The following is a 26530-nucleotide window of genomic DNA, read 5'->3' as shown; positions in this document are numbered from 1 at the left end:
GGTGGAGCGGAGCCGTGAGGTTGCTAAGGGCTTTGTATCCGAGGCGGCGTTCCCCCGGGGTTTCAGGCCCGGTCCTTCTTCGGCTTACTGCAGGAATGTGTGAGTTAAAGCAACGCAACCTGCTATGCTGGGGAACTCTGTCCCAACCACCATAACCCACCTCGGCTGGCACACCAGGAGGTCTGAGGCTCCTGGAAAGATCTCAGACCGCAATTCAAATAAGCCTGAGGGGGAAGAGAGGAAGGAGTCTCCTGACGCCAACCCCAACCCACGCTCGCTTCAGCGGTAATGTGACATCTCTGGTGAGGCGGATGGAGTGGAGTTTGTTGTCACAGAGCCAAGAGGAAGAGAGACATTGAGAGGAGACAACTGTGCCCAGGACTGCTACACTGACAGGTTCGGCCGCCTGAAACAACCATGACTGGCAGGTTTCTGACCCCCGAGCTTCCGAACTGACGTCTTCTTTACCGTCTGGAAACCAGCCTTCAAATCTGAGCACCAGGAAAACCACTGGAGCTAGAAGCTGGGTTGGTAAAAGCCCATCCAACAAGAGGTGTGTTTGCTCGCGCCCCTCACTGGTAGCTCCCTTTCTCTGCCTTACTGCCAGGGACCGTGACACAGCCAGGATACACCACTGAAACTCAGCAAATGTGCTCCACTAAAATCTCCCAGCTAAGAGAGCATGTTGCCCATGTAGGCGCCTCAGCTCTGGAACTGGCTCCGCAGTCTAGTCTTCCACAGTCTAGAAATTCTACAAAATCTACCCCCCAACCAATGTTCCCTCTCATTTTTTCCCCATCCACGTGCAGAATAAATTTTGTTACATGCACTATATCATGTGCAGCTGTGCACCACCAATAGAAACACGTGCTGCTGGCTGTGGGTGCACTGCTAATCATCTGGCAGCATTTGACTGTCTCCTGGGTGGCCACCCATGCACTCGGCTTACAGGGAACACTGCCCTACCCCCTACCCAAAGGGGCAGAAGAATTCAGATGGATTTCTGTCTGTTGGAGGAGGGAGTTTATAGTCTGAATGTGAGTGGTGAGCACTCTTGTGGGTTTTTGTGAATTTACTATTACTTTAGCGGACTTAATTCCTGTAAAATGTTCAAGGCTGCAGAGGGAGGTGCCCTGCAAATCACAATGTGAAAAGTTAAGGCATCGGGCATAGCACTGTCAGTGCACAAAGTGGTATCAAAGTGGGTGTTGTTCCAGGGATGACAAAATCAGCCCAGGCCACACGTGTGCTGTCACCTGGAGGGGGCTGGGAGATCCCCTGGCATGAGACACGAACTCTTGCCAGTCACTCAGGGACTGTATTTATATGCAGAAGCAGAGTCAAGACGTCAGGAACAGGGAAAAGGGGCCTGGTAGAGGAGCTCTCCCACCACTTTGGCAAGACGAGGTAGAAACACAGATCAGACTGTGTGCACAAGCCAAGGGGCTGTGGGCAAACAATGCTCTAGACCAGTGGTCCCCAACCTTTTGGGGCTGCCGGGTGCCCAGGAGCAGGGCTGCTTATGCGCCGCACATTTGGGGGCGGGGCCACTCACACGCCGCGCATCCGGGGGCGGGGCCGCGCTGGGGACCACTGCTCTAGACCATCCCCTGAGGGAATGCACAAGCTGTAAATCTGGACAGAAGGCACAAGATAAAACACAGACACGCCACGGAGCTTCGAAGACCCCTGGAGAAAAAGCAGCAGACTTAAAAGTACAAGAGTCCCGGGGTGCCTAAGGGAGTTAGGAGCTTAGCTTTCCTGGGCTTTGAGTGGAAGTTGATTCCCAGGCTCCTTGAGGTGGCTTTAGAAATCCGAGCCAGAAATGCTGCTGTTTCAGCAGCCCTGAGAGGAGTTGGGAAGGGCGCAAAGAGTTTCTATTACCCCTAATGGGTAAAGATTATTCAGACCATTACAGCCAGCAGCAGCACCCCCTCCAGGACAGCAGCTCTAACATGGAGCTGACTGACAAACCCACATTCCCTTGCCCCCGCATGAGCTGAAAGTTGGGCTCAGCCAGCTCCTGCCACCTTGTAGCCCCATGCCCAGATCCCAGCAAAACGCACCTGCCATGGGCTTCACTTGGACCTTGTATCCGTCGGTGTTCCCTTCCGTTTCTCTCCATTTCATCTGCAGCCTGTCTTCCGAGAGGACGGCCAGTTTCAACCGGCTTGGCCCTGGAGGAAAAGCAGAAACATCACTCATGCTAAGTAGAGCGGTGCCTGTGGGCAGGCAGTGCATCATCCACACGTACCTGTCTGCCTTGCAAACGGACCTGGCAGTCCAGGGGTCTCAAACTTCCAGCCTGTCCAGCTGGAGTGATTGCACAGTCTGGCCTGGGATCACAAAGGGACAGGGAGGGGCTTATCCATTACCAGCATCTAAGCTCCGCCCCTTCCCGCCATTGCCCCGCCCTCTCCCCAAGGCACCCCATCCCCCGAGCACATGGCTTGGTATCATTAGTGGGGCCTGGCGATACAGGGCAGCAGCGGTGGCGCCCCCCCCCCCACGTTCCCCACGGTTTCTGCCACTGTAAGGAAGTGAAGTGCAGCAGAGCAAGCACCCCCCCACCTCAGTGCACTCTGCTTCCCCCATGGCTCCTGCTGCCATGAAGAGGGCGAGGGAGCAAACGCTGCCACCATGGGGCGCACCAAACTCCCCTGGTTTGGTGCTTGGGGGATGGGATGCCATGGGGGAGAGGGTGGGGCAATGTTGGGAAGGGGCAGGACTTGGGGACCAGTAACAGACAGTTCCCCTTCCCCGGCCCACTGACAGTCCCAGGCTGGATTCTCCATTAGATGAGAGGGAGGAAAACCTGCCTACACAGAACCTACTGCTCAAAACCATGGACTGAACCCGGGGTGAGCCCTTTATTTACTCCATGATTTCGAGGAGTAAGTTCCATGTTCCCCCTTTTCCTCCCTCCCGTCTATTTATTTATTTATTTATTTCAAAATTTGTGCCCCGCCTCTCTCTCTAAAATATTCGAGGCGGCTTACAGCAATTTTAAACCCAATGCAAATATATATAAACATTTTAAATACGAGACCCCGGAGGGACACAAAACCTGCTAAAAACAATGGAGTCTAAAGGAGACTCTCCCTCCGCTTGTCATGGCTTGGACCAGCCAGGGCTTTCAAAGGTTTATCAGAACCAGCCAAAGGGTTTGCAACTTGCGGAGCAAGACACCCTTCTTCTGTTGTCGCTGGCAAGCCGAGCAGCTCAAGTAACAAGGGGCGAGGATAGCCACGTAGATGGGTAAATGGTAAAAGCAGCAGAGACCAGAGCAGTTCCAAGGGCTTTTGTACTAGTTGGCCTGTGACACTATAGCGTAATGGCTGCATTGAGAGCAAGGAGCGTCATTCCCAGCCTGAGGGGACATATCCTGATCAAATGAATGCACTAAAAACAGAGCTCAGCCGCGGTGGCGGGCGGGGCGAACAGCTCCAAGTGCTCAGCTAGGGTCTCGAGGCGGCTAACGCTGTCGGCACTAGCGTGGGTGCATCTCCTTGGGCTGCGAATTACACCCCAAACACCTCGGAATTCGGAATTCATCGACGTGGGGCTGCCATGAACAAGGCAAAAGCTACCCAAAGAGGCCCCCGTCAGATGTGGGCTGGCAAGGAGTAACAAACCCAGAGATTCTGTGCGCCACGATTCTGCAGCGAGAGAGTTTTCCGGCAGTTCGGAGGCCAGATGTGAAAAAAATACAAACCCGACCAAGGGTAAATAACAGCCCCTGACAGGACTGAGAACTGCGGAGGCAACAGGCTCCAGCTTGGACCAGGCCCAAAGCCTCCTGCTGCTGCAGGGAGGCAGCAAACAACCAACAAATGCAAAAGAAAGAGAACAGCAGGCAGAAGCAGATTTACAGTGTCTTGTGGCCCTTGCGGTTTCTGCAACCTGGTTTCCTGGACACCCACTCGCCTCAAAATTCCATTTCGGAGAGGTCCTTTATCTTCCAGGTAGCTCCCTGCACTCAGGTTTCTCTTAAATGCTGATGATTCTTAGCTGCAACATAGCTACAAAATACCTCCGCGTGATTGGCTGGAGAGTGTAAACCCGGCAGATGTATAGTCCTCTGCCAGAATAGCACATATACATTAAAAGCCAACTTTTCAGTAGGTTTCCCCACTTGCCCCCACGAAATTCAACATGGGTGTGTGGCCTTCAAAAAAGCCTTTTCAAAACCATGCAGCAAAAATACACATGCAAACTGGTAATGAAGACTGCAAATGGCAAGGTGTCTTTGTGCACACAAGTGTAGTACCCGAATGCAAAAATTAGGAATGCAGTTACATGTGCACAGTTTTAAAAGCTGCATTTGCACGTTTAAAAAGGGCAAGTGAATTCCCATATACGGAGCCAAGCATAGAATTAGCAGTTGCATTGGCCAGTAAGGCTATATCTACACAGCAGCGTTATTTCAAAATAACATAGTCCACATCTACACAGCCGGCAGTCATTTTGACCTAATGTCGAAATACTGTCAAGCTGGAGGACTTCTTATTCCAACTCCTGTAATCCTCATTGTATGAGGAGTAAGGGAAGTTGAAGGAAGAGTGCTCCATTTCGAAATAAATGTTGTGTAGACAGCACCAACACTCGAAAAAAGCGATTTTGAAATAAGCTACCCAATTGATGTAGCTCAATTTGCATAGTTAATTTCGAGTAAAGCCCTGTTGTGTAGTGCGCCCTGGTTTGCAAATACATATGAGTGCCCTTGCACATTTCAGAAATGCAGATAAGGAGACTTCCCCCTTAAAATGTAGGCATTAAAAGGCAACAAGGAACATTCTTGAGAAGCAAAACACAGCCTGGACAGATCATCAAAGCTGAGAAGTTTGACAATTCCTTAGAAAACCATTTCAGAACCTTTTCCCCCTCCCTTACTTTGGGTTTAATGATAGCAGACTTAGAAACACCCCGAGGTTCTGTGCTCAGAACTGATCAGCTGGACTTGTAGGGATCAGCGTGCCATCGCATGCACTATCTTGAGTGGCAACTTTGATCGAACACATCTCCCCCTCAGATGCCTCCAGCTCTCTTCTCCTGAGTCATCACGATCCAAGACGCAGAGCAGGAATTAGCAACAGTTCAGGCAGTGAGGGCTGATGTGTTTCAGTCCATCATCTGCACCTTAACCTTTGGGTCCAGACACTTCCTGGAAACATCTCGGCAAGCAGACAACTATTTCGGGCAAACAAGGCTCAGATTCACATGGTGGCCAGGCGAAAACAAAACGGAGGCAATGAAAAGTCTTTCTTCCTTCCCCCACCCCTCTCTGCGCCCGGTCTTTTAAAGAGCAGGGGCAGAGAGCGTCGGAAGGACCAGAGCAGAAACGGGGAATGGGAATGGAACAATGACGGATTCATAGTGATGAAACAGGGAGCTGTCTTTGGCCGGACATGTGCTGCCCAGCTTTTCAGCCCTAACTCTAGCTACAAAGGCCAGAGCGTGCACAGATGAACATGAGAAGGACAAGACTCTCCAAAGAGCTGTTATACTCTGGATGCAAATGAGCTGCAGCTCCTGGGAAGCCCAGCTGTCTGCCTACCCTGGAGAAGATTTGCACTCTCATATCGTAACCTCGCTCCCCAATGGATGTGGAGTGACAGCCAGGCTCTCAATGAAAGCCTTGGGTGATCTCATGTCGAAGGGGTACGCAGCATGGATAACATCCCTTCAAATCCAGACAGACACTCGCCTTTCAAGAAACCCAAGAACAAGCCATTTACCAAGGAGGTTCTGAACACAGGAGAACCAGCATGGACCTGCTGCTGAGCAAATGAGCAAAGGAGCCACACGGGAGATTTCCAGGCTCCCTGCATGTCAAAGAGCACAGTTCACAGCCTTATAGACAGGGGCTGGAGGACAGCTCCAGGGCAGGATGGCAAGTGACTAAGCAACTTCTTAGATCCACTGGTCTAATCCCACTGCCACCTAAATCCTGACTTCCTATCAGACCCCTGTGGGCATCAGAGCTGATGTTTGGTGGAGGTGGACTAAGCAAATGCATAGGGCCCTGAGCGGCTCAAGGTGGCTCCCTGTTAATTATTAGAGCCCCCAGGGTGGGTGTGTGTACGCTGCAGTGAGTCTCCCTGCCCGGGGAACCTGACTCATGCTAAGGGGGCTTCTCCTAGAATGCTCAAAGTAACACTGTGGATTTCGTGACTTGCGCTGCAGCTTGGAATCTCAAGCTCGCCCGACCCTGATCAAACCGCAACGTTCACACCCGTAGCGTAGTTCAGGGTAAACACCCTCCGCGTCTCACATGAGGAAGGAGGCAGCATTCGCTCCCCACGCCTACACTCACCTGTGACGAACAAACGGTGGCAATGGCGTGGGATACAGGAGGGGCCGCAAATGCATTTCTGGGTTTCATCTCACCAGCTGCAGAGCAGACCTAGCCTATGTCATTTTCCTACTTGCAACTTGTTTACACTGTCAATTATGCAGGGACTAGAGTGTGGAATGTGGGTAACACTAGGCTCCCTGAATACCCAATGCAAACCACCAACTGTTAGGGAAGTTCCACTATAAATAGGGGTAAAGGTGCCCGACGGTCCGGTACGAGTGATCGGTCTCATGCTGCCCTGCTATTTGTCTGACACAAGGGAAGAAAGAAAACCAGCAGTGACTATCAGTGCAGGACTCCATAAGCTTAGCAGGCCCTTCCAATAGCAGCATTTATGTCACTGAGAAGCGCTACCAGTATATCACTCTCACTGTCTTGCGCATCAGCCTCCCTGTTTATTGCTTACAGACACGAGGACCATAAATATTAACAGTGTCTGTCAGAGACAACAGAGACAGTTGATAAAGGTGGTGGCAATCATCATTTCTCTTCCAACACACAGCTACCTCTCTACTACTATTTAGCTAGATCTGTTTGACGTGCTCCTGTATTGCTATTAGCCCTCAAATCTTCAGTTTTGTTTGATAATATGGCCTGTTTTCTCAGAGTTTGTCCTGGTCTCCTGTGTAGTGGAAACTTGGTTTCATCCCTCTCCTCTGCACCCACCTTTTCTTCTTCAAAACTCTCCTCTTTACAAATAAAAATAAAGGAGATAATTTGTGTAACCACCAGGCCTGCAAGCTGTTAAAAGTCACTGGTAGTTTCCCTGGCTCATTCTTCAGTCACAATGCCACAGGAACTTCAGGAGCAATTCTACAGTCCAGAACAGACCATCTCTATCTCCCGTACATGGGCTGGCTCTACAGTGCTAACAGCAGAAGGGATTATTTCCATCCACAAAGGAAGAGGATCCATAACTTTTTGAACTCACTTTTCTGACCATAACAGCACTTGAAGACTTCCCCTCACTGCCTGAATCACCCTCCGCCAGTTACCTGCATGATCATCTGCCCAACACACAGCAAGGTTATCCCAGAGAATTAGGAAAGCACCAGGGGACTTGGAGATCCATGCTAGGAAAATAAGTGCTCTGTGTGGAGTTATCCCAGATGTGTCCACGCTACTGGTAATTCCGCTAACCTTTCTTGTGGCACTGAGTCAGCTCAGGCCTAAACAACCCAACAGTGTTGAAAATATGGAAGGGTGCACAGATCCTTCATTAATGGCTGTCTCTTGGGAACCAGCCTGACTCTAATGCAGGACTCCTGGGTGTGTCACCTGAATCCAGCTGGTCCCCAGGTGCCTTCAGACAATGGAGACTCTTAGCCAGTTAGTGCTTGTCCCTGGAAGATGGGAGGTGCTGTGATTGTATAAGCCAGAGGTGGTTCAAAGTCTAAATCAGGGATTCCCAAACTTAGGGTCATGACTCAGTACTGGGTCACAGGATGTGGGGCACTGGGTCAGCAGCCAGAGCTCTGTGGGGAGGCTCTAAAACAGGGACGGGGATCCTTTTGGGGGCTGGGGGGTGCTAGCCCACAGAAAAATCAGTCGGGGGCCGCACATAAGTGAGAAGCACCCGCCCCATCCAAAATAACTAACCCTCATTGACATGTCCCCCCCACTAAGACGGAGAAAGACACTCCCCACATTCCCATCACACAGGAGACCCTGGGGGGCCCAGGCTAGTAGATTTTGTATGCTCCAGCCGCAAGGAGGGGTGGGAGCACCTTCACGGGCTCCCTAATACTGGAGGGGAGGAACCCCGAGCCTCAGGAGCTGGATCCAGGCAAGCCAGGAGCCACATCCGGCCTCCAGGCCTGACGTTTCTCACCCCTGCTCATGGGCATAAGTGATTTTTCCCACCTGAGTCACAAGAAAAAAAGTTTGAAAACTACAGGTCTAAAAGGCAATATCATACTAAGTCTCTGTGTGTGGATCTTTGTTAAGTACTTACATAGGGAACTTAGCAAGTTATATTTAGGAACTGAAGTATCCCTCCTTCTTACGCCTGCCCAGAGAGATAGAAGATGCCACAAGGCAAACCACCTTGACTTTTTTTATGCTGATCTTTGTTTGCTGGAAATGGAAAAGCACTCTGGTACTCAGACACTCAGCTATGGAAGTTACTGTAAGGAGCAATTTAGCTGACACTGAGAGAACAGGATTCTGCACTGACAAGGAGACCTTGCAAACTGCCAATATAATTTGCATGAGGTCAGTGTTTTGGCTGCCGATGGTTTATACCAGTTTTAGTTCCATTCTGAAAACAAAGCCAAAAACCTTCAGGGGATTAGGACAGGGTTACCTCCTGCAGCATGGACAAAGGAAGAACATTATCTTCCTGCCCTCCACACCCCTGAGTCTGCCTTTCATATTTGGGGCCTTAATTTAAATTAAGTCTTTCCGGGGTTACATTTTGGGAATCTGGGTTAGTGCTTCCGTAAATCCAAACCAGAAATAGCCTGACTTGGATTTGACCCCAGTTCTAAATTCCAACATTTGGGTTTCTCAGTATAAAGGGTCAAAACTAAATCCCAGATAGAAACACTTACACACACACACTGCCGTGTTCCAAAGTGATCTGATTACAGACGAACCGAGAAAAGGGATAACATTTACAGTGGGATCTTGGGCCAACTAGATCTGTTCGCTCAGCTCGGGTGACGGCCACATCCTAAATTATTGCATCCAATGCCTGTTTTAAAAGTCATCAGAGCGCCCTTGCTTACCTTGACCGAGGACATATCCCAGGATGTGACTTCCCAAAGCCGTGCAGGCAAACAAGAAGGAACTGTGAATCAGCATGATGTCCTGTCCCTATTCAGAGAAGAAAAGGTACTTAATATTTAACCACCTCAACAAAACCGGCACTGACTGCATGGACTCATTTGCCTCCCTTGTTGATAAATAGGCAGAAGGGTGCATGCTCCCCTCTCCTGCCTAGCAGTGCTAACTGGATTGAAGGGCTCGCTGACGAGCAATGTAATGAAGTTTGCACTGATGCCATCTGCGAAAGAATATTCAGCCTCCAGGACAGCGGTGGGCAACCTGCAGGCCACATGCGGCCCATCGGGGTTCTATGTGCGGCCCACAAGACATTTTGTTTACCACTGCCCAGGCGCAAGGTTGCCAGATTCTGCTGGCTTCCATCGGCGTAGCTTTTTCCCCCAACCACTATCATTAAAGTGACATGCACATAAAGCAAGGCCATGAAGTGAGGTGCGTGCTGATTGCGCACAACACTGAAGCTATGTCTAGACTGCAGGCTTCTTGGGACATATCTAGACTACGCTAGTCTTTTGAAAGAGGATATGCAAATTCCGTGGGAATTTTCATATCTACTTTCAAGCTCATTTTTGAAAGTGAAAGTAATTCAGACGCAGTTCTGTCGGCGAATCCTCCCGTTTGTCGACAAGCCGCTTTTCCTTAAAAAATGAGGTTTATGCCGCAGGAATTTGCATATCCTCTTTCGAAAGTCTAGCATAGTCTAGATACACCCTTGTGAAAGATGCTTTTCCAGAAGAGATCTTCCAATAAAACTTCCTCTGAAAGAGAATGTCCACACTGCCAAAGTGCATCAAAAAGTGATCTGCTTTTTCAAAAGATAGCGTCTACATTACTATGGACGGAACGGCCCCATAGCACTTCTGCTTTTTCCTCTTTCCTCTTCTTTCGAAAGAACTCCCTCTTCCCCGTCCACACACACTTTTTTCCAAAAGAGCTCTTTTGGAAAATGGCTTCTTCCTCGTAGAAAGAGGTTTACCAATGCTGGAAAAATCCCTTCGTTCTTTTGATTTTTTTTCCCGAAAACACAATTGCAGTGTGGATGTAAGTAAGGGGTTTTTTTAAAAAAAACTGCCGTTTTTCCAAAGAAACGCTGTAGTGTAGTCATAGCCTAACTGTGAGAGCCGTGTGCTCCCTTTGCAGCCAATCACAGCACTGGCACAGTTCAGTCATCCCACTCTGCAAATTCTCAGTACACAAGCGCAGGGAGCAAAACTACTCAGGAGGCCATCTTGGTTACGACAATCTTGCAGCCCACTAAGGTGAAGGAGGGTCCACTCATGTGGTCCACTCATTAGCCTAGGTTGTCCCTGGCTGCTCCGGGATCATTACTAGTTTCAACACAACAAACAGAGCAGACTTTGGCCTGTGTTTCTTTAAGTCTGCTTGGTTTCAATGACCAGTATTTTATCCCCTCTCAGCCCTGCGTAGCCAATACAGGTATGGAAAAGCAAGCTGGGTTCTAGTTGGCTGCAGTGTAAGTACCATCAGCAAGTTGCCAATTAAACCTGAAGTCCAGCATTGCCTGGGTGGTTTTAAAATACAATTTTAAAAAAGCATACATTTTCCAATCAGTGCAAAAGTGAAAACACAGCTACCACAGAATAACCCAGCCCCTCTGACACACAATATAAGGGATGGGAAAGAACTGAACCAAGTCCGCACTTTATGCCTATAAGAGAAGCATTATTCCATGAGCACTCTTCAAAGCACAGATTGTGTAACCTTGGGATTGTTATGAGAGTGTGACAAAGGAGCAGAAGGGACGCAGCTTTATAACCACACACCTGATATAGCATGTGGCACCACTAGGCCAGAGACGAGGGCCAAGTTAATTCTTGGCATAGCTCCCCTGATGCTACACTGGGGATGCATGCAGGGAGTTGTTTGTTTGGGTTTGTCTCCTGGGCGGGGCTGTAAAGAGGAGAAGTATCTGGTCTAACGTGGAAGGTGTTGCCTGGTTTCAATGCAAGTTCAAACTTTCAACTCACAGCAAAATGGCAGGTGTGGGATTGAGAACCCCGTACAGAGCAAGAGCAACTTTCACAGTGGCAAAATTCAGATCCACATCCAGGTGTGCACGGACCCCTGGCTTCAATCCTGCATGCAGATGTGGTCGCCTCATCTCACAAAAGATACCCTGGCATTGGAAAAAGTTCAGAAAAGGGCAATAAAAATGATTAGGGGAATAGAACAGCTTCCATATGAAGAGAGATGAATAAGACTGGGACTTTTCAGCTTAGAAAAAAGATGACTAAGCGGGGGATAGGATAAAGGTCTATAAAATCATGACTGGTATAGAGAAAGTAGAGAAGGAAAAATTATTTACTTGTTCTCATAACACAAGAACTAGGAGTCATCAAGTGAAATTAATAGTTAGCAGATTTAAAACAAACAAAAAAAGTATTTAACAACACAATGGAGACTCAACTTGTGGAACTCCTTGCCAGAGGATTTTGTACAGACTAGGATTTTAATAGAGTAAAAAAAAGAACTAGATAAATTAATAGAGGATAGGTGGCTATTAATGGCTATTAGCCAGGATGGGTAGAAATGGTGTCCCTAGTCTATTTGTCAGAAGCTGGGAATGGGTGACAGGGGATGCATTGCTTGATGATTACCTGTTCTGTTCATTCCCTCTGGGGCACCTGGCATTGGCCACTGTCAGAAGACAGAATACTGGGCTAGATGAACTTTTGGTCTAACCCAGCATGGCCGTTCTTGTGTTCTTATCCTGCACCCTTACTGATGCCGACAGACGAACAGCCCTACATTGCCAGCTCATGGGCCCGTGCTGTAGCCTCTGATCTGGAACTGACTAAAGCCAATGGGAGCTTTTCCTAATGTTGGCAGGTCACTGTTCTGTGGGCTTTATGATTCATCATTCAGAGATGCCTCCTCCCCAGTCTCAAGGCTTGGGATTGGCTCTGGCTGCTACCTGTATTTGCCACTGCTGAATGAGCAAGTATTGTGCTTTGGGGCAAACAGCAATTCAAAAAGCCAGGAGCTGCTATAAAAGCGGCCTAAAATTTCATAAGTGTTGAATCTCCCCCCTGCTCCTGCCTCAGAACACTGTGGAGAACCTGCACACTCAGAGAAGCCAACAGCCATTCTTGGTCCCTAGGCTGGGGGTGAGCTCCCTGCCTCCATGTTTCCAGAAGGGGTGGGGTCAAAGGCAGAAGGGGCGAGGCTGAAGGCAGCTAGCTCTCAGTGCTCCTGGGACCATGGTCCCCCTCAGCACTGCCTGGAGAGCGCCATGCAGTGCCCCCACCTCCGCAGGCAGCCCTAAATGCTGCCTGGAGCACCGTGGCGGCACTCCAGCGGAGACTTAAAGGGCTCATGGGCCCTTTAATCACCAGGCCCCGGGGCAGTTTCCCTCCTTGCTCTCCCCTTTCGGCAGGCCTGCTAACACTGATGCGCATAGAATATTCACTCCCACTCACCAGGGGTACAGTGCAGAGAGATGGGAGCCACCATGGTAGCATATAGGGATTGGTCCCTAATTCTTACACACAGGGCCATCCCCATCAGTGCTGGTGCCCAACGCAGCCCAGCACCGGTATCCCCGCGGGGGACAGGGGTTGCCAACTCTCCCGGGCCGGACTGACCCGACTCCATTTAAGGCAGTGACAGCCGGTTGGTCCAGTCCAGGAGAGCTGGCAACCTGTAGCATGTCCGGGATGGAGGCATGGGCCGGAGGACTCCGGAGTAGCAGCAGGTGCTGTGCCGCTGGCCGGAGAGAAGCGGCGGTTTCAAGGGGAACATGCAGCTTCGCTCTAGCCACCCACAGCATGGTTGCCCCCAACTCTGAGTCCTCCAGCCCATGAGGGCCACTCGCCGTCGCCTCGTGAGCAGGGGCAGGGCGCTGAGTTCTGGGGGAGAGGGTCAGTCAGGGGCCAGGGGGTTGCCAGACTGGTGCTGAGCTGGAGCAAGGCATGGCTGTGGGTTGGGTTGGTGGGTGGCTCGATGGGCATTGAGCAGAGGCCAGGGGCAGCAGAGGGATGGCGTGGAGGGTAGCTATACCGCCACAGAACTGAGGCAGTTGGCCAGGGGCTGGGGGCGGTTGAACCGGCAACGAGCTGGGGGATGGAGCTAAGCGTGGGAAGCCAGGGGATGGGGTTGGAGACGGCCAGAGCCCATACACAGCATGCGGCTGCCCTCAGCCCCCTGAAATGAGAGGCAATTTGGTGCCCCAGATTTTGTGGTGCCCTACACAGCTGCATATTTGGGGTAGGGACAGCCCTGTCTGTACACCACAGTCAGGCCTCTCTCAACAATGCTCTCTGCTTCCTAAGAGGAATGGCAAAGGTAGAGCAAAATGACTCCTCCCTGAGGATGCTATCGGTTTCAACCACGTCACTGTGGGAGTCGCGTGTGAGCAGTTTGCCTCCATCTGCTTTCCTGCCTGGCCAGGCAGCCTCCTCCTGGCTCCTTCACTTTCTGAGCAAGCTGGGCCTGACAACAAGCAGCTCCTTATGCATCGCCATCTGCCCAGCGAGGCCGTTTTTTTGATTGCTCTTTTGGGGGATGGTTTCCTGGGCACTGTGCCCTGAGACTGCATCTCTGGGGGAGACCAGAGATCTGGCCCAGCAGGACTGGGTGGCAGGGAACCCAGAGAGCAAGAATCATAAAACACTAGGGCTGCGTCTACATCTACGTCTACAGGGCTGCTTTTGCGCAAAATCTTGCCACCTGTCTACACTGGCCGCGAGTTCTTGCGCAAGAACACTGACGTTCCAATGTATAAAATCAGGGCTTCTTGCACAAATACTCTGATGCTCCCGCTCAGAGATAATCCCTCTTGCACAACTGTTCTTGCACAAGAGGCCAGTGTAGACAGGCGACATCAATTTCTTGCGCGAGAAAGCCCGATGTTTAAAATGGCCATCAGAGCTTTCTTGTGCAAGAGAGTGTCTACACTGGCACAGATGCTCTTGTGCAAAAGCACATGCCAGTGTAGACGCTCTCTTACTCAAATACTCTAACGCAAAAACTCTTGCGTTAAAGAGTATTTGTGCTAAATCATGCCAGTGTAGACGTAGCCCAGAACTGGAATGGACCTCAAGATGCAAATGTGAGTGGCATGATCAGCACACTGGGGAACAGTCCCAAAGGGTCTTCTATGACCGCACCCTGTCACACTGGGTGGATGAGGACAAAGGACCCCCTCCCAAGCTCACTGAGGTCAATGGAAGCACTCCCGTCAACGTCAATGGGCTGCAAATCAAGCCAAACTCCACTGACGTGAATCCACATGGATTTACAGCAGGGCAAAACCAATTCAAGTAATGAAACACCAGTATCTCATGGTCCCTACATTTAAAGTGGCCTTGTTTCACATGGGCCACATCTATACTGGCGAGATGATCAAGGCTGCTGCCATCGATTTTCTGGCATTTGATTTAGCGGGTCTAGTAAAGACCCGCTTAAGTGAACAAAGAGGGCACCCCTTTCGACATCGGCATTTCTTGATTTGTGAGGAGTAAGGGAACTTGAGAAAAGTGTTTGCTCCTGTCATCCTCCCACTGTGAAACCAGCATGAAAGATCAAATTAAGGTATGTCAGCTCCAGCTACTCAATTCATGTAACTGGAGTTGCCTATCTTAATTTGAACCTCCGGGTAAGTACAGACATGGCCCTAGTCCAATGTATTATCAGCATCTGCCACTTCTCCAGCCACATGGTTCATCCTTATTACTTTTGGCATAGATGGGTTGTCTACACTAGTTCTACCATTCATTCTACAGCAACATTTCAATTTAGTACAATCTGACAGACAGTTACAAAGTGGCCTCTGGCAAATTTCTATTTCCCATCAATTGTGTCAGCGCCTCATTAGTTCAAAAATTTCTTCCACTTTTAATCCAGGAGCTGTGAAATGCTGCAAGGGGAAGACAAGCCCGTCGCAACATCTGGTAGCTAACTTCCACCCCTGCATTGCTGTGTCTGTGTTCATTGGCAGAAGCCCAGCTGTGTGACGCAACTGCAATTTACCCTTGCCAATCTGAAAGCTTCAGCATCTTGCATCTCCTTTCCATTTTATATCACTATTTTCCTGGAAACAGTTCCACATTTTGAAAGTGTGGTCAGGTAAAGATTAACCCTCCTATAACAAAATGCAAAACTGCCTGGTGCAAAGAAAACCATCCAGGATTTGCAAACCAGCCCTGGGTTAATGTTATTAATACTAATTTTTAAATGGCTCCTTGATTTTGCCAGATGCAAAGAGAATGCTATCTGGAGGAATAATACTGAATTGTACACAGGTTTCAGCAGACATTAAGCTGTATCCAAAGTCTATTAAGTAAAGAAAATGAAGTAATTAATTAAACAACACTCGGCTGTTACGGAGCACTTTTTTTTAATATTACAAAGTCCTGTTTTCATTAATGGGTGTTGGATCAAACCGGTTGCCATGTTCTGACTCAAACCGAAAATTGTACCTTTAAGCTTCAGCGGGAAGAGGAACATACTTATAGAATCATAGAATACTAGGACTGTAAGGGACTTCGAGAGGTCATCAAGTCCAGTCCCCTGCCCTCATGGCAGGACCAAATACTGTCTAGATCATCCCTGATAGACATTTATCTAACCTGCTCTTAAATATCTCCACAGATGGGGATTCCACAACCTCCCTGGACAATTTATTCCAGTGTTTGACCACCCTGACAGTTAGGAACTTTTTCCTAATGTCCAACCTAAACCTCCCTTGCTGCAGTTTAAGCCCATTGCTTCTCGTTCTATCCTCAGAGGCCAAGATGAACAAGTTTTCTCCCTCCTCCTTATGACACCCTTTTAGATACCTGAACACTGCTATCATGTCCCCCCTCAATCTTCTCTTTTCTAAACTAAACAAACTCAATTTTTTCAGCCTTCCTTCATAGGTCATGTTCTCTAGACCTTTAACCATTCTTGTTGCTCTTCTCTGGACCCTCTCCAATTTCTCCACATCCTTCTTGAAATGCGGTGCCCAGAACTGAACACAATACTCCAACTGAGACCTAACTAGCACAGAGTAGAGCAGAAGAATGATTTCTTGTGTCTTGCTCACAACACACCTGTTAAAACATCCCAGAATCATGTTTGCTTTTTTTGCAACAGCATCACACTGCTGACTCATATTCAGCTTGTGGTCCACTATAACCCCTAGATCCTTTTCTTCCGTACTCCTTCCTAGACAGTCGCCTCCCATTCTGTATGTGTGAAACTGATTGCTCCTTTCTAAGTGCAGCACTTTGCATTTGTCTTTATTAAACTTCATCCTGTTTACTTCAGACTATTTCACCAATTTGTCCAGATCATTTTGAATTATGACCCTATCCTCCAGATTAGTCACAACCCCTCCCAGCTTGGTATCATCTGCAAACTTAATAAGTTTACTTTCTATGCCAATATCTAAATCATTGATGAAGATATTGAAAAAAGCCGGTCCCAAAACAGACCCCTGCGGAACCCCACTTGTTATACCTTTCCAGCAGGATTGTGAACCATTAATAACTACTCTCTGAGTACGGTTATCCAGCCAGTTATGCACCCACCATATAGTAGCCCCATCTAAGTTGTATTTGTCTACTTTATTGATAAGAATATCGTCCAAGGATATATCAAACACCTTACTAAAGTCTAGGTATATCACATCCACCGCTTATAGTATTTACTAAGTGTTGACTCAGAAAATTACCAAGAGAAGAAACACACCTCTAAACTTGTGGCTAAGTGAATAGAGCAATAGACTAGGCATGAGGAGACCTGGCTTCTGCCTCAGGCCTGCTGTGTTACTGCACCTCTGTGCCTCAGTTTCTTCATCTGTGAAGTGAAAACAACATTAATGAGCTGCTGGGTTAAGGACTATGAGATCCACAGCTGGAAAGGGGGGAAGAAAGGGATTTCAGAGCCAAAGGGCAAAGAGCAAATGGTGTAGCCATTCAGCCGTGCAGAGGAGAGGTGCAAAATCCTGATAGGGTCTCCATGACATCATCCCTTCTGACAGCAAAGAGCCTCCGGCATGTGGAGTTCTTTCTCCTCCCATTACTCATTCAGGGAAGGAATTCAGGGATAGTACCTATAGCACATGATACCTATTTCACAGGCACTAGCATTTCCTGGAGGGCGGGTGGTAGGGAATGGGCCAGCCTTCAAAATGAATCTAATAATAATAATATTGTTGTGGTGGTTATAACAATGTAGAGTAGCCGCAAAGGCTCCAATCAGGCACAGAGCACTGGGTGCCGCACAACCCTTCCGAAAAATGTCCCTGCCACCAATTCGTAGATGGGCCAATTTAAGCAAGACACAAGAGGCGAACATAAACAATAGGAAAGGGTGACGTTCACAGCAAGAAGAGCGTGCATTTACATAGGCTGGCTCGTTCTGATCATTAAAAATATTGAATTCACCATGTATATTAGCCACCTTCTCCCCTCGCCACTGTCAATTTGAACATAAGAACAGCCATACCAGGTCAGACCAAAGGTCTACCCAGCCCGGTATCCTATCAGCCGACAGTGGCCAATACCAGATGCCCCAGAGGGAGTGAACACAACCAGTGATCCTCACATGACCCCTCCCCTATCACCCATTTCCAGAAAAATAGAGGCTAGGGACACCATTCCTACTCAACCTGGCTAATAGCCATTAATGGACCTAAACTCCACGACTCTATCTAGCTCTTTTTTTAACCCTGTTAAAGTCCTAGCCTTCACCACATCCTCTGGCAAGGAGTTCCAGAGGTTGACTGTGAGCTGTGATGGGAAATTTGCAGCTTCCCATCAGCATCAAGTACATTGAGACATGAAGGGGAGCTCCAGATAACATTTTCCAACTTTACAACAGAAGTTTACAAAAAATATTTTCACCCCTTCCTCCACACACACAAATTAGGGTTTCTACAAAACTAGCATGCTTTTAGAACAGTGCTGCTGAAGGTGCAGTGATATAGCCTAGTTCAGAGAAGATTTTCCATTCACAAGTGGTTGCGTGGGAAAAACCATGAAGATACTCATGGGAGAAGAGGAGAGCAACATTAGCAGAGCGGAATTTCCTCCGGACCTTGGCATATCTGGAGTGGGTAAACTCAGTTCTAAGCTTCCTAAACATTTTCCAGAGTCAGTCATCTGCTCCAGATCCCAGGAAGAGATACCTGCTTAGCATATCACCCCATCGTGCTATCTCAAGACTTGAAAAAAAATCCTTGAAAATGTGGGACAACTGGTTAGAAATCGGGGGGAAGGGGAAGTGTTCTTCTGATGAAAAATGCACAGTCATTAAACCCAAAACATTTTGTGGGATGCTCAGCCACCCCTTTGATTACACAGTCGGGGCTGCAGGTTACATTGTACAGAACAAACAAAAGGCAGAGAGTCCACTAAGCTAATATTTTCTCACACCTCCTGCATTTATCACCTTTGTTTTTGATCCTACATTCATTTTCCTCATGTTCAACCAGTAGAGTGAAGAGAATTTAAAGATGCTGCTAATAGGACTCTAAAGTGACTAAGCAGTGTTCGCTGTAAGCTGTGCGCCTGTGTGGCTGCTCATGAGAGGTTCAAATGCTTCCCAGCTGATTAGCAGAGTGCTCACAGCTAGTTTTTTGCTTCTACTAGTGGTGCACATTACACAGGCATTAGTACATGTAGAAAAAATTATTCCACACATTGATGGATAAAATCTGCACATGGATGGGAAAAATTAGAGGGAACATTGATTAGAAGCTGCAGAAAGAATAAGAGAGAAAAGCTTCAAAGGAAAACTAAGGTATTAAGTTCCCTACAGCCTGGAAATTCCCCCAAACCATAGACTAACTTAGTACCAGTTTGGTGCAAGCATATTAATACCAAAACAGCTAGAAAAAAAACAATCCAGACAAATAGGATTATCATCAGATCTTTCAGCTGGGAGCTAACAAACCCTTCTAATTAATCCACTCCTCATAAGAAATTCCCTCAGGTTGCATGCCACAAAAAAAGTCACTAAAGACCAAAACTGGGTTTCTTATCTAATGTCCACTACTCTCCGATAGAATTGTTCATTCTTGACAGAGCATTAAGTGATTATAAGAAAGACATTCCTGTCAGTTCCGAGGAAATTTACATTTCATTACAGGATAATGTGAGTCTAAAAGTTATGTCACCTTAAAGAGATCAAAGTTCTAAGTCTTCAGGAACTGATAACACTTAGTAATTGAGAATGGTTCATAACCATCACACTTTGGCTAGGTCAATGCATTAGCTGGGAGTTTCACAAAAGTTTCAGGTCTCTAAAAGTACTTTGTTCTGTCAAAAGAAGAAAAAGAGTAAAGGCAAAAAAGCACCCACCACAGAACAATACAGCCCAGGTAGCCTAGCCCAGAGAAATCAAAACAGCTTCGAAATCAGCAAGGATCTATCACAAACCTTTGCTTTTCAATTTTGCTTTCCCTCAAGTTGGCTGGGGAGGTGCGACATTCTTAATCTCCGCAAAGGAAGCCAGCACTTTGCCTGCGTCTCGGAATGTTTGAAAGATTTCTCGACTGGGAAGATTTCTCGACTGGGAAGAGAGTGAGACAGCGTGCCCTATTGAATTCTCCCCACCCTCTTTGCCCACCAAGCACACAACTGTACTTCTGATTCGGGCTGCTACATATGGCTAAGCAACTGTGGTTTGTAAAATACATTCATTTTTCAGCAAACCAGGCTTGATTTTGTGAATCATGCTGGGAGGGCTGAAATGCTAGCCATCCCGCTGTGAATTTCCAAGGAAATGTATGAATTAGTAAAGAAAGCAAGGTGGAATCCCCTTGCATTTTACTAACTCAGTAGCTCACGTTGGTTGTGTATATATTTAATTGTGTTTATCTGAACATTTCAGAGGCCCTGATCCTGCATGCCCTTGAGCAACGTTAAGCACACCCAGTGGTGCTGGAAATAATTTTGAAGTGGGAGTGCTGAGTTGCACCCCCCAAAAGCTGTTTGTGTCCCTTACTGCCCAGGGTAGAATCACACCAAGAGTTGTCAACTCTCCCGGACTGGATGGATCAGAGGCAGAGCCCAGGGCTGGTGGCAGGGAGTGCTGAAGACAGGAGGAGCCCAGAGGCTGGGACTCAGGGCTGTGGGGCCAGTCCCTGTGTGCAGGAAATCCAGGTGGAAAATCTGGGGATGCTGCAGCACCCCCCCCACCCACACACACACACACACAGCACCCCTACTTCCCATGCCTGTGAGCTCACCTGTCAGTTTGGCAAGACTCGGATCTCAATTATGTGAGCAAAGTTTGCAGCTGCTGCAGCCAGATTAACTGAGTGGAATTTTGGCCCCAAGTTGTGGAAGTTTCACACCATTAGCAGCGCTCTCAAGATTTCCACTGTTCGGGGCCAAAATCCTGTGAGAACAATGGCATTAGTGAAATGCTGCCAGGTTTCCTATCTGACCCATCACCAAAGCTACAGAAATACAGAAATATAATTTATGCCATCATGTGCCAACAGTGTCCTTCTGCAATGTATATTGGACAAACGCCTCAGACACTTCGCCAAAGAATTAATGCCCACAAATCCGACATCAGACACCTTCACAAAGATAAACCAGTTTCTTTTCACTTTGACCAACCTGGGCATAGTCTTAACGACCTTCCTACATGTATCTTACTTCAAAAAGACTTTAACACCAGACTACAAAGGGAAACCTCAGAACTGTCATTCATGCTTAAATTTGACACTTTACGAACGGGCCTTAACAAAGATGCTAATTACCTTACCCATTGCAAAGATAGCATCCCCAATTATCACCCCTAGTATCATTATCTCATAGATACTAGCCTTCCCCCTCACTCCCCTTCTGTTCTAAATCTGATTTGTCAGTTTTATATGTGTTCACTTTTTTTTCCATTATATTCTTTTGGTATATATGGTCATGCCAATTCTCTTCCAGAATTTGATCTGAGGAAGTGAGTCTGGCTCACAAAAGCTCATTACCTAATAAACCATCTTGTTAGTCTTTAAAGTGCTGCATAGTCCTGTCTTTTGTTTCAGCAAGATCAGACTAACACGGCTACATCTCTATTACAAAGCTATAGAGTCGGGGTTGCAAATGGAGATTAATCTGAAAGCAGCCTCTGCTCCCACCAGATGCACTAGCAAGATTCAATGAACAGCCAGAGGTTGGCCACGCTGCCCAGAATACATCCGATGACAGAGATCTCTTCACTGTGTTATTGTTTTAGACTAGAGTTTACAATAGAGTGCCAGTGATCTGTTTTAGAGCTGGTGAAAACTTGGAATTTCACTGCATGGGGAATCTTCTTTCCCCCGAATCAGAAAGAAATGGCACATTTTCCACAAAATGAAATTCATGAAAAGTTTTATTTCAGAAATATTTAAATGACTGGAGAGTGCTTTATTTTATGCTTTTCATATTATTCAAATTGTTATAATTCATGTAAAACCTGAAACAAACAGCTTCCCCCTTATCCAAAGAAGACAACGCGTGTTTCATAGTTCTTTCACTGTAACTCGCACGCTTCCCCCTTAAACTGAAGTAATTTCCTTTTCTTGGCACTCCCGTTGATTTTAATAGCTGCCTATAGTTGCTGCTGTGTATCCAGAAATACAATCATGCATGAAATGAAGCCCTGTGCTCTGCCCCTACTTGAACTTTGGTTACAAAAAAATCTTGATTCAGATCCAAATTTCATTATTGGGTTTTGAGTCTCTGTGCTTGGCGCTGAATCCAAAGGCAGGCTGATCTGCCTCCCCCTTGCCTTCAGATTACTAACACTAGGGTGACCAGATGCCCCATTTTTAGAGGGCCAGTTGTGTATTTAAGCCCTCCCATGGGTGTCCATAGTTCCCTCTAAGGTGCGTGCTTGCCCAGGCATGCATAAAGAATTTAAGTCCAGCCCATCTCATTAGCAGAGCACATGCCTGCAGCTCTGCACGAATTAGATCCTATCTGGAGGTGGTAAAAGGTAAGCCGTCGTAGTGGGCTTCATGGGGGCAGCTAAAAAAAAGCCTTGGCATAGCCAGGCAGCTCTCTGCTCTCCCCAGGGCTGGAAGTTGGGGTCAGGACCACGGTACGGCTGTCCCAGTGGGGAGATGGGAGCAGAAGTCCAAAAAGATGGCCCAGGTCATCACCGGAGGGGATCAGTCTCTGAGCATCCTTCCAGCCCCACCTCTTTGTGAGGGCCTCCCACAGTGACAGCAAACCTCCTTCACACACTCTCCTTGGTGCAGGCAGGGAGGAATGGAAAAGGGGGGAAAAGAAGCAAGAAAAAAGAAAGAGGAAGGGGAGGAGGAAAGGGGAAACCTAAAAGGACAACCCCCTTAAACGCCCAGTTATTCTATGGGACAAAGTCCTTGGTAGGGAATCAAATCACCTTAACGTAGTTATTTCTATCCCTAGAATTCAGCTGGCACCAGGTGGATCAGACTGAACAGGTTCCAGACCTCTCTGAGGCTCTTACCTTCTAAACGGGCCACAAAATCAGTAGTAAAGAAGGAGAAAATTCCAGCGAGATTCCTCCTCATGCTCACGTACGTTAATCCTAATTCTCTCTCTGTCCCCAAGGAGAGACCCTGAGAAGGAGCCTTACTGCTTCAAAGCCACAGGAATCTCTGAGGTCGTCCCTGCCTGGCACCTCTCTCCTGCCTGGATGATGTCAGGGTCTCTCTGTGAGGTCATCACCTCCCCGCCACTGTCCTCCAATAGGCTGAGGTCCCGCAACAGGCCTTTGTGATGTCACTGGCACACCCACCCCTCCCATGTAAGGTTGGTGTTCTGACCCTCTCTGGATGTTTCAACAGCTTCCCCTGGATCATCCCACTTAATGACACTGAGTCTGGGGATCAAGCTGGCTGCACAGTGACGCCCCAGAGGCTGTTCCCTAGGGCACACTCAGTTTTTCACTAATTAGACTTTCAGGCCAGAAGGGACCATTAGAACATTAAATCTGACCCCTGCATATCCCAGCCCTCCTGTAGATCATAGCAGCTGAGTTTCGATACAAGCACACACCAGAAAGGCATCTCGTCGTCCTTAGAAGACATCAAGAAATGGACAATCCATCACTTGCTTTGGTAGTTTGTTCCAATGGTGAATCATCCTCACTATGAAATATTTGTGCCTCATTTCTAATATGAATGTGTCTGTTTTCACCTTCCAACCCACTGATCTTGTGCTGCCTTTTTCTGCAACATTAATTACACAGCCCTTTAATGCCGACACTTTCTTTCTGGGAAGGCACTTAGATACTAGAATGAAGCCACCTCTCAGCCTCCCGTTGTAGAAGCTAAACAGACTGGGCTTCACTCGATAGCTCACAAGAAGGCGTTATGACTCAGCCCTCAAAACACTGGGATCTTTGCTGCCACATGTCCAATTTTTCAACCTCTTTTTAAAATGTGGCCCCTAGAGCAGGCTGCAGGGTCCAGGGTCATCTCACAGATGCTGTGTCACCTCCCTGCCCTGCTCCCTCCTCTGCTCGTGTGACTACTGACGGCTGTAGCCGTATTCACCACAGCATCCCCTGGGAGCTCTGGTTGAGCAGCTAGCCCAGCATGACCCTAAATCCTTCTCAGAGTCCCTGCTTGCCTGGGGACAGTTCCACCCCACCCCCTACCCGGGGTGTGGCCTGCAGGCTTTGGGGCTAGGATAGGACCCTGCATTTGGCTCTGTGAAAACCTGTTTTGTTCGCATGGGCCCAGGTTCCCAAGGGACCCAGCTCGCTTCACGTCACTGCCCTGGCCTCAGCCTTGTTTCCCACTCGGCTTGAATTTTGTCACCCACACGTTACCAGCAGGGACTCCATATTTTCTTCCAGGTCACTGGTAATTATTTAAACAGTTAGTTCCTGAGAGCCTCTCTAGAGCCCAAGTGCCGGATCCCTGCCCTGCTCTGAATATTTCCAGCTCTACTGCCTGCTCTTTGAGATGTGCCAGCCAAAACAGGACAGAGTATTTCGGGTGCAGGCGTTCTGTGCATTTAGATAGTGGCACGATGCGCTGTTCTGTCTTATTTTGTATCCCGTTCCTAATCATCCCTATCACAGCAATAGCATTTGGGATTGCTGCTGTGCTAGGAGTAGACGCTTTCAGAGAATTACTAATGGTGACTCTCAGATACCGTACCAGCAAGAGAACAGCAAATGTAGAGCCCAGCATTGTCTATGAATAGCCAGGAATAGCTTTTCCAATGAGCATGGCTTTGCACTTCTCAATGTTGAATGTACTGTAATAGGCTATTCTGCTGCCCAGTTACCCAGGTTTGTGAGATCCCTTTGCAGCTCTTCAGTCTTCTTTGGACTTAACATTCTTGAGTATCCTTCTGTCATCTGAAAACTGGGCCACTTCCCTTTTTACCTCCTTTTCCGGATGACTAGTGAATACGTTGAAGAGTGCAGGTCCCAGTACCAGAGATGTCCCATCCATAGGATGGTTTGGGGTGGCCTCTCCAGGCTCTGAGCTTTGGAGAGCTCCATGCTGACCACCCCAATTGTCATAGGGTCCGCCTCATGGAGGTTATCTCCAGTCTCAAGGAGTGGATTTAATCTGAACAATGGGAGGGATGACTGGCAATTCTTTCAGAACACTTCACTAGATGCCTAAAAGGGGCACAACTGAGGAAGGAGGCCATATTGGTTAAAAAAAAAAAAGCAATCTGGTTGAGAGGAGAGGTGAAAGCAGTTGCAAAACAATGTATATAAAACAAGTGGAAGAAAGGTGAAGTGGGTGGCAAATGTATATCAAAAGCCAAGAATTTGGGGGGGAAATATGAGGATGACGTCATAGCATGTGATATCCTCCAGCGATACTAGCAGAATGGAAGCAGTACTGTAATACAGTTGCTACTGAAGTTAGAGATTGCTAAATGAGGTCCAGGGAACTTACACCCAAGAGTTGTAAAAGAGCTGGCTCAGGACACCATTAGACAGTGAGTGTTGATTTTGCTGAGTCCTAGAATGCTGGAATTGTTCCAGAACACCGGAAGAAAGCTATTAGTGTGCCAGGGTTTAAGAGGGGTAAACAGTCTGACCTGAGTAGCGAGAGGCCTGTCATTTTAACATCAGTCACTGCAACAGAATGCAGTGGCTATGATGGGGCACAATTAATAACAAATTAAAGGCAGGGAATGCAATAAGGATATGTTGACTGGTTTTCATGGAAAATTAATCCTATCAAACTACATTGATACCTTTTTTGGGAAGGCTGATATTGATAATAGAAATAGTGTTGATGCAATACACTCAGGCTACGTTTACACTACGAGTTTTCTCGGCAAAAAAATATGCGAATGAGGGACTCATTTGCATGAGTGGCAATCTCATTTGCATATTTTCTGCCGATGCGTTTTTTGTTAGGGGTTTTTGCACAAAAACAAGCAGTGTGGACGTTTTCTTTTTGCGCAAAAAACCCTTTTTGTGCAAGATCCTTATGCTCCAAAAAAGGAGGTATTACCAATCTTGCAGGAAAAGGGGGTTTTGCGCAAAAAGAAAATGACTATGCTGCTTGTTTTTGCACAAAAATCCCTAGCGCAAAAACGGATCGGCAGAAAATATGCAAATGAGATTGTGACTCACGCAAATGAGTCCCTCATTAGTATATTTTTTGCTGAGAAAACTCATAGTGTAGATGTAGCCTTAGACTTCTGTGAGGCCTTTTTAATAAAAATCTAGAAAGATTTTTTTTAATCAACTGGCACACATTTAATAGATGAAAAGCTGGGTAACCAATAGGATTTCCTGAGCTCCGGAAAGTATGTGATTGGTGTGACTGCTACTTAATATGGATATTATCTCCATCAACAAAAGCCCTTAAATCTGGCTTCCCCTGCTACCAGGCCCTTGCTGTGTCCCAAATGTGAGCTTTGAGCCCCAGGACAAGACGCCTGCTCTCAGTGACTGTCTCCAGGACCACTGAGGCAGCTCTTGGGTGCCTGCTGCCCTGTAACATATGGGCTAGCATGCCACTGCCCGTTACCGGGTGTGATTAGAACTGCTTCAGTGTGTGTCACAGCCCTCAGACTGTAGTCAAGAACAGGAGATTCTCCTTTAGCATCTGCTGAAGACCTCTGGGATTTTTGGAGTCACATGTCTGAATTCAATGGACGCCGTTATTGCAAATTCCCTAGTGGCTACACTGAGCAGGACAGTGACAACGGGTTTGCTTGCTCAGTTTGCTGCCCATGGAGTCTGCAGGTAGGTGCCTTCTCCCAGAAAGGTTGGGTTCTGAGCAGCCCTGAACCCTCTGCCTGCTTGTCTGCTTGCAGCCTGAGGCTGGAGCAGGCAGCTGCTGCATTCCGAAGCTGGTGGGTGGTGTTTGAATGATGCCTGCTCCTGGTCTCGTACACCACTGACCCCCTGCAGCACCCTCATTCCCAGGGAATGAGCTCTGCCCTGCGGCGCTTACAATCTAGGTGTCAA

General features: G+C 47.8%; 1 protein-coding gene across 7 annotated transcripts in view; it reads right to left on the bottom strand.

Annotated features, from left to right (window-relative positions):
- COL20A1 (collagen type XX alpha 1 chain) overlaps window positions 1-22635 on the bottom strand; it is a 121055-nt gene extending 98420 nt beyond the window's left edge. For 6 of the 7 annotated variants that reach the window (XM_075901044.2, XM_075901047.2, XM_075901046.2 and 3 more), the window contains exons 1-3: window positions 19534-19721; window positions 9088-9175; window positions 2067-2177 (exon numbers count right to left, since the gene is read on the bottom strand). In XM_075901044.2, the coding sequence (XP_075757159.2) occupies window positions 2067-2177; window positions 9088-9163 (187 nt within the window). In that variant the 5' untranslated portion in view covers window positions 9164-9175; window positions 19534-19721. Of the gene's footprint in view, window positions 1-2066; window positions 2178-9087; window positions 9176-19533; window positions 19722-22576 lie in introns of those variants that run through there. The other variant, XM_089769730.1, reaches the window with a different exon arrangement.
- Window positions 22636-26530: the final 3895 nt, after the last annotated feature.

Source organism: Pelodiscus sinensis, chromosome 17 (genome assembly GCF_052426305.1).
Source record: "Pelodiscus sinensis isolate ZL-2025 chromosome 17, ASM5242630v1, whole genome shotgun sequence".
NCBI classification, from domain to species: domain Eukaryota; kingdom Metazoa; phylum Chordata; order Testudines; family Trionychidae; genus Pelodiscus; species Pelodiscus sinensis.
This window is presented reverse-complemented; position numbering and strand designations above follow the sequence as displayed.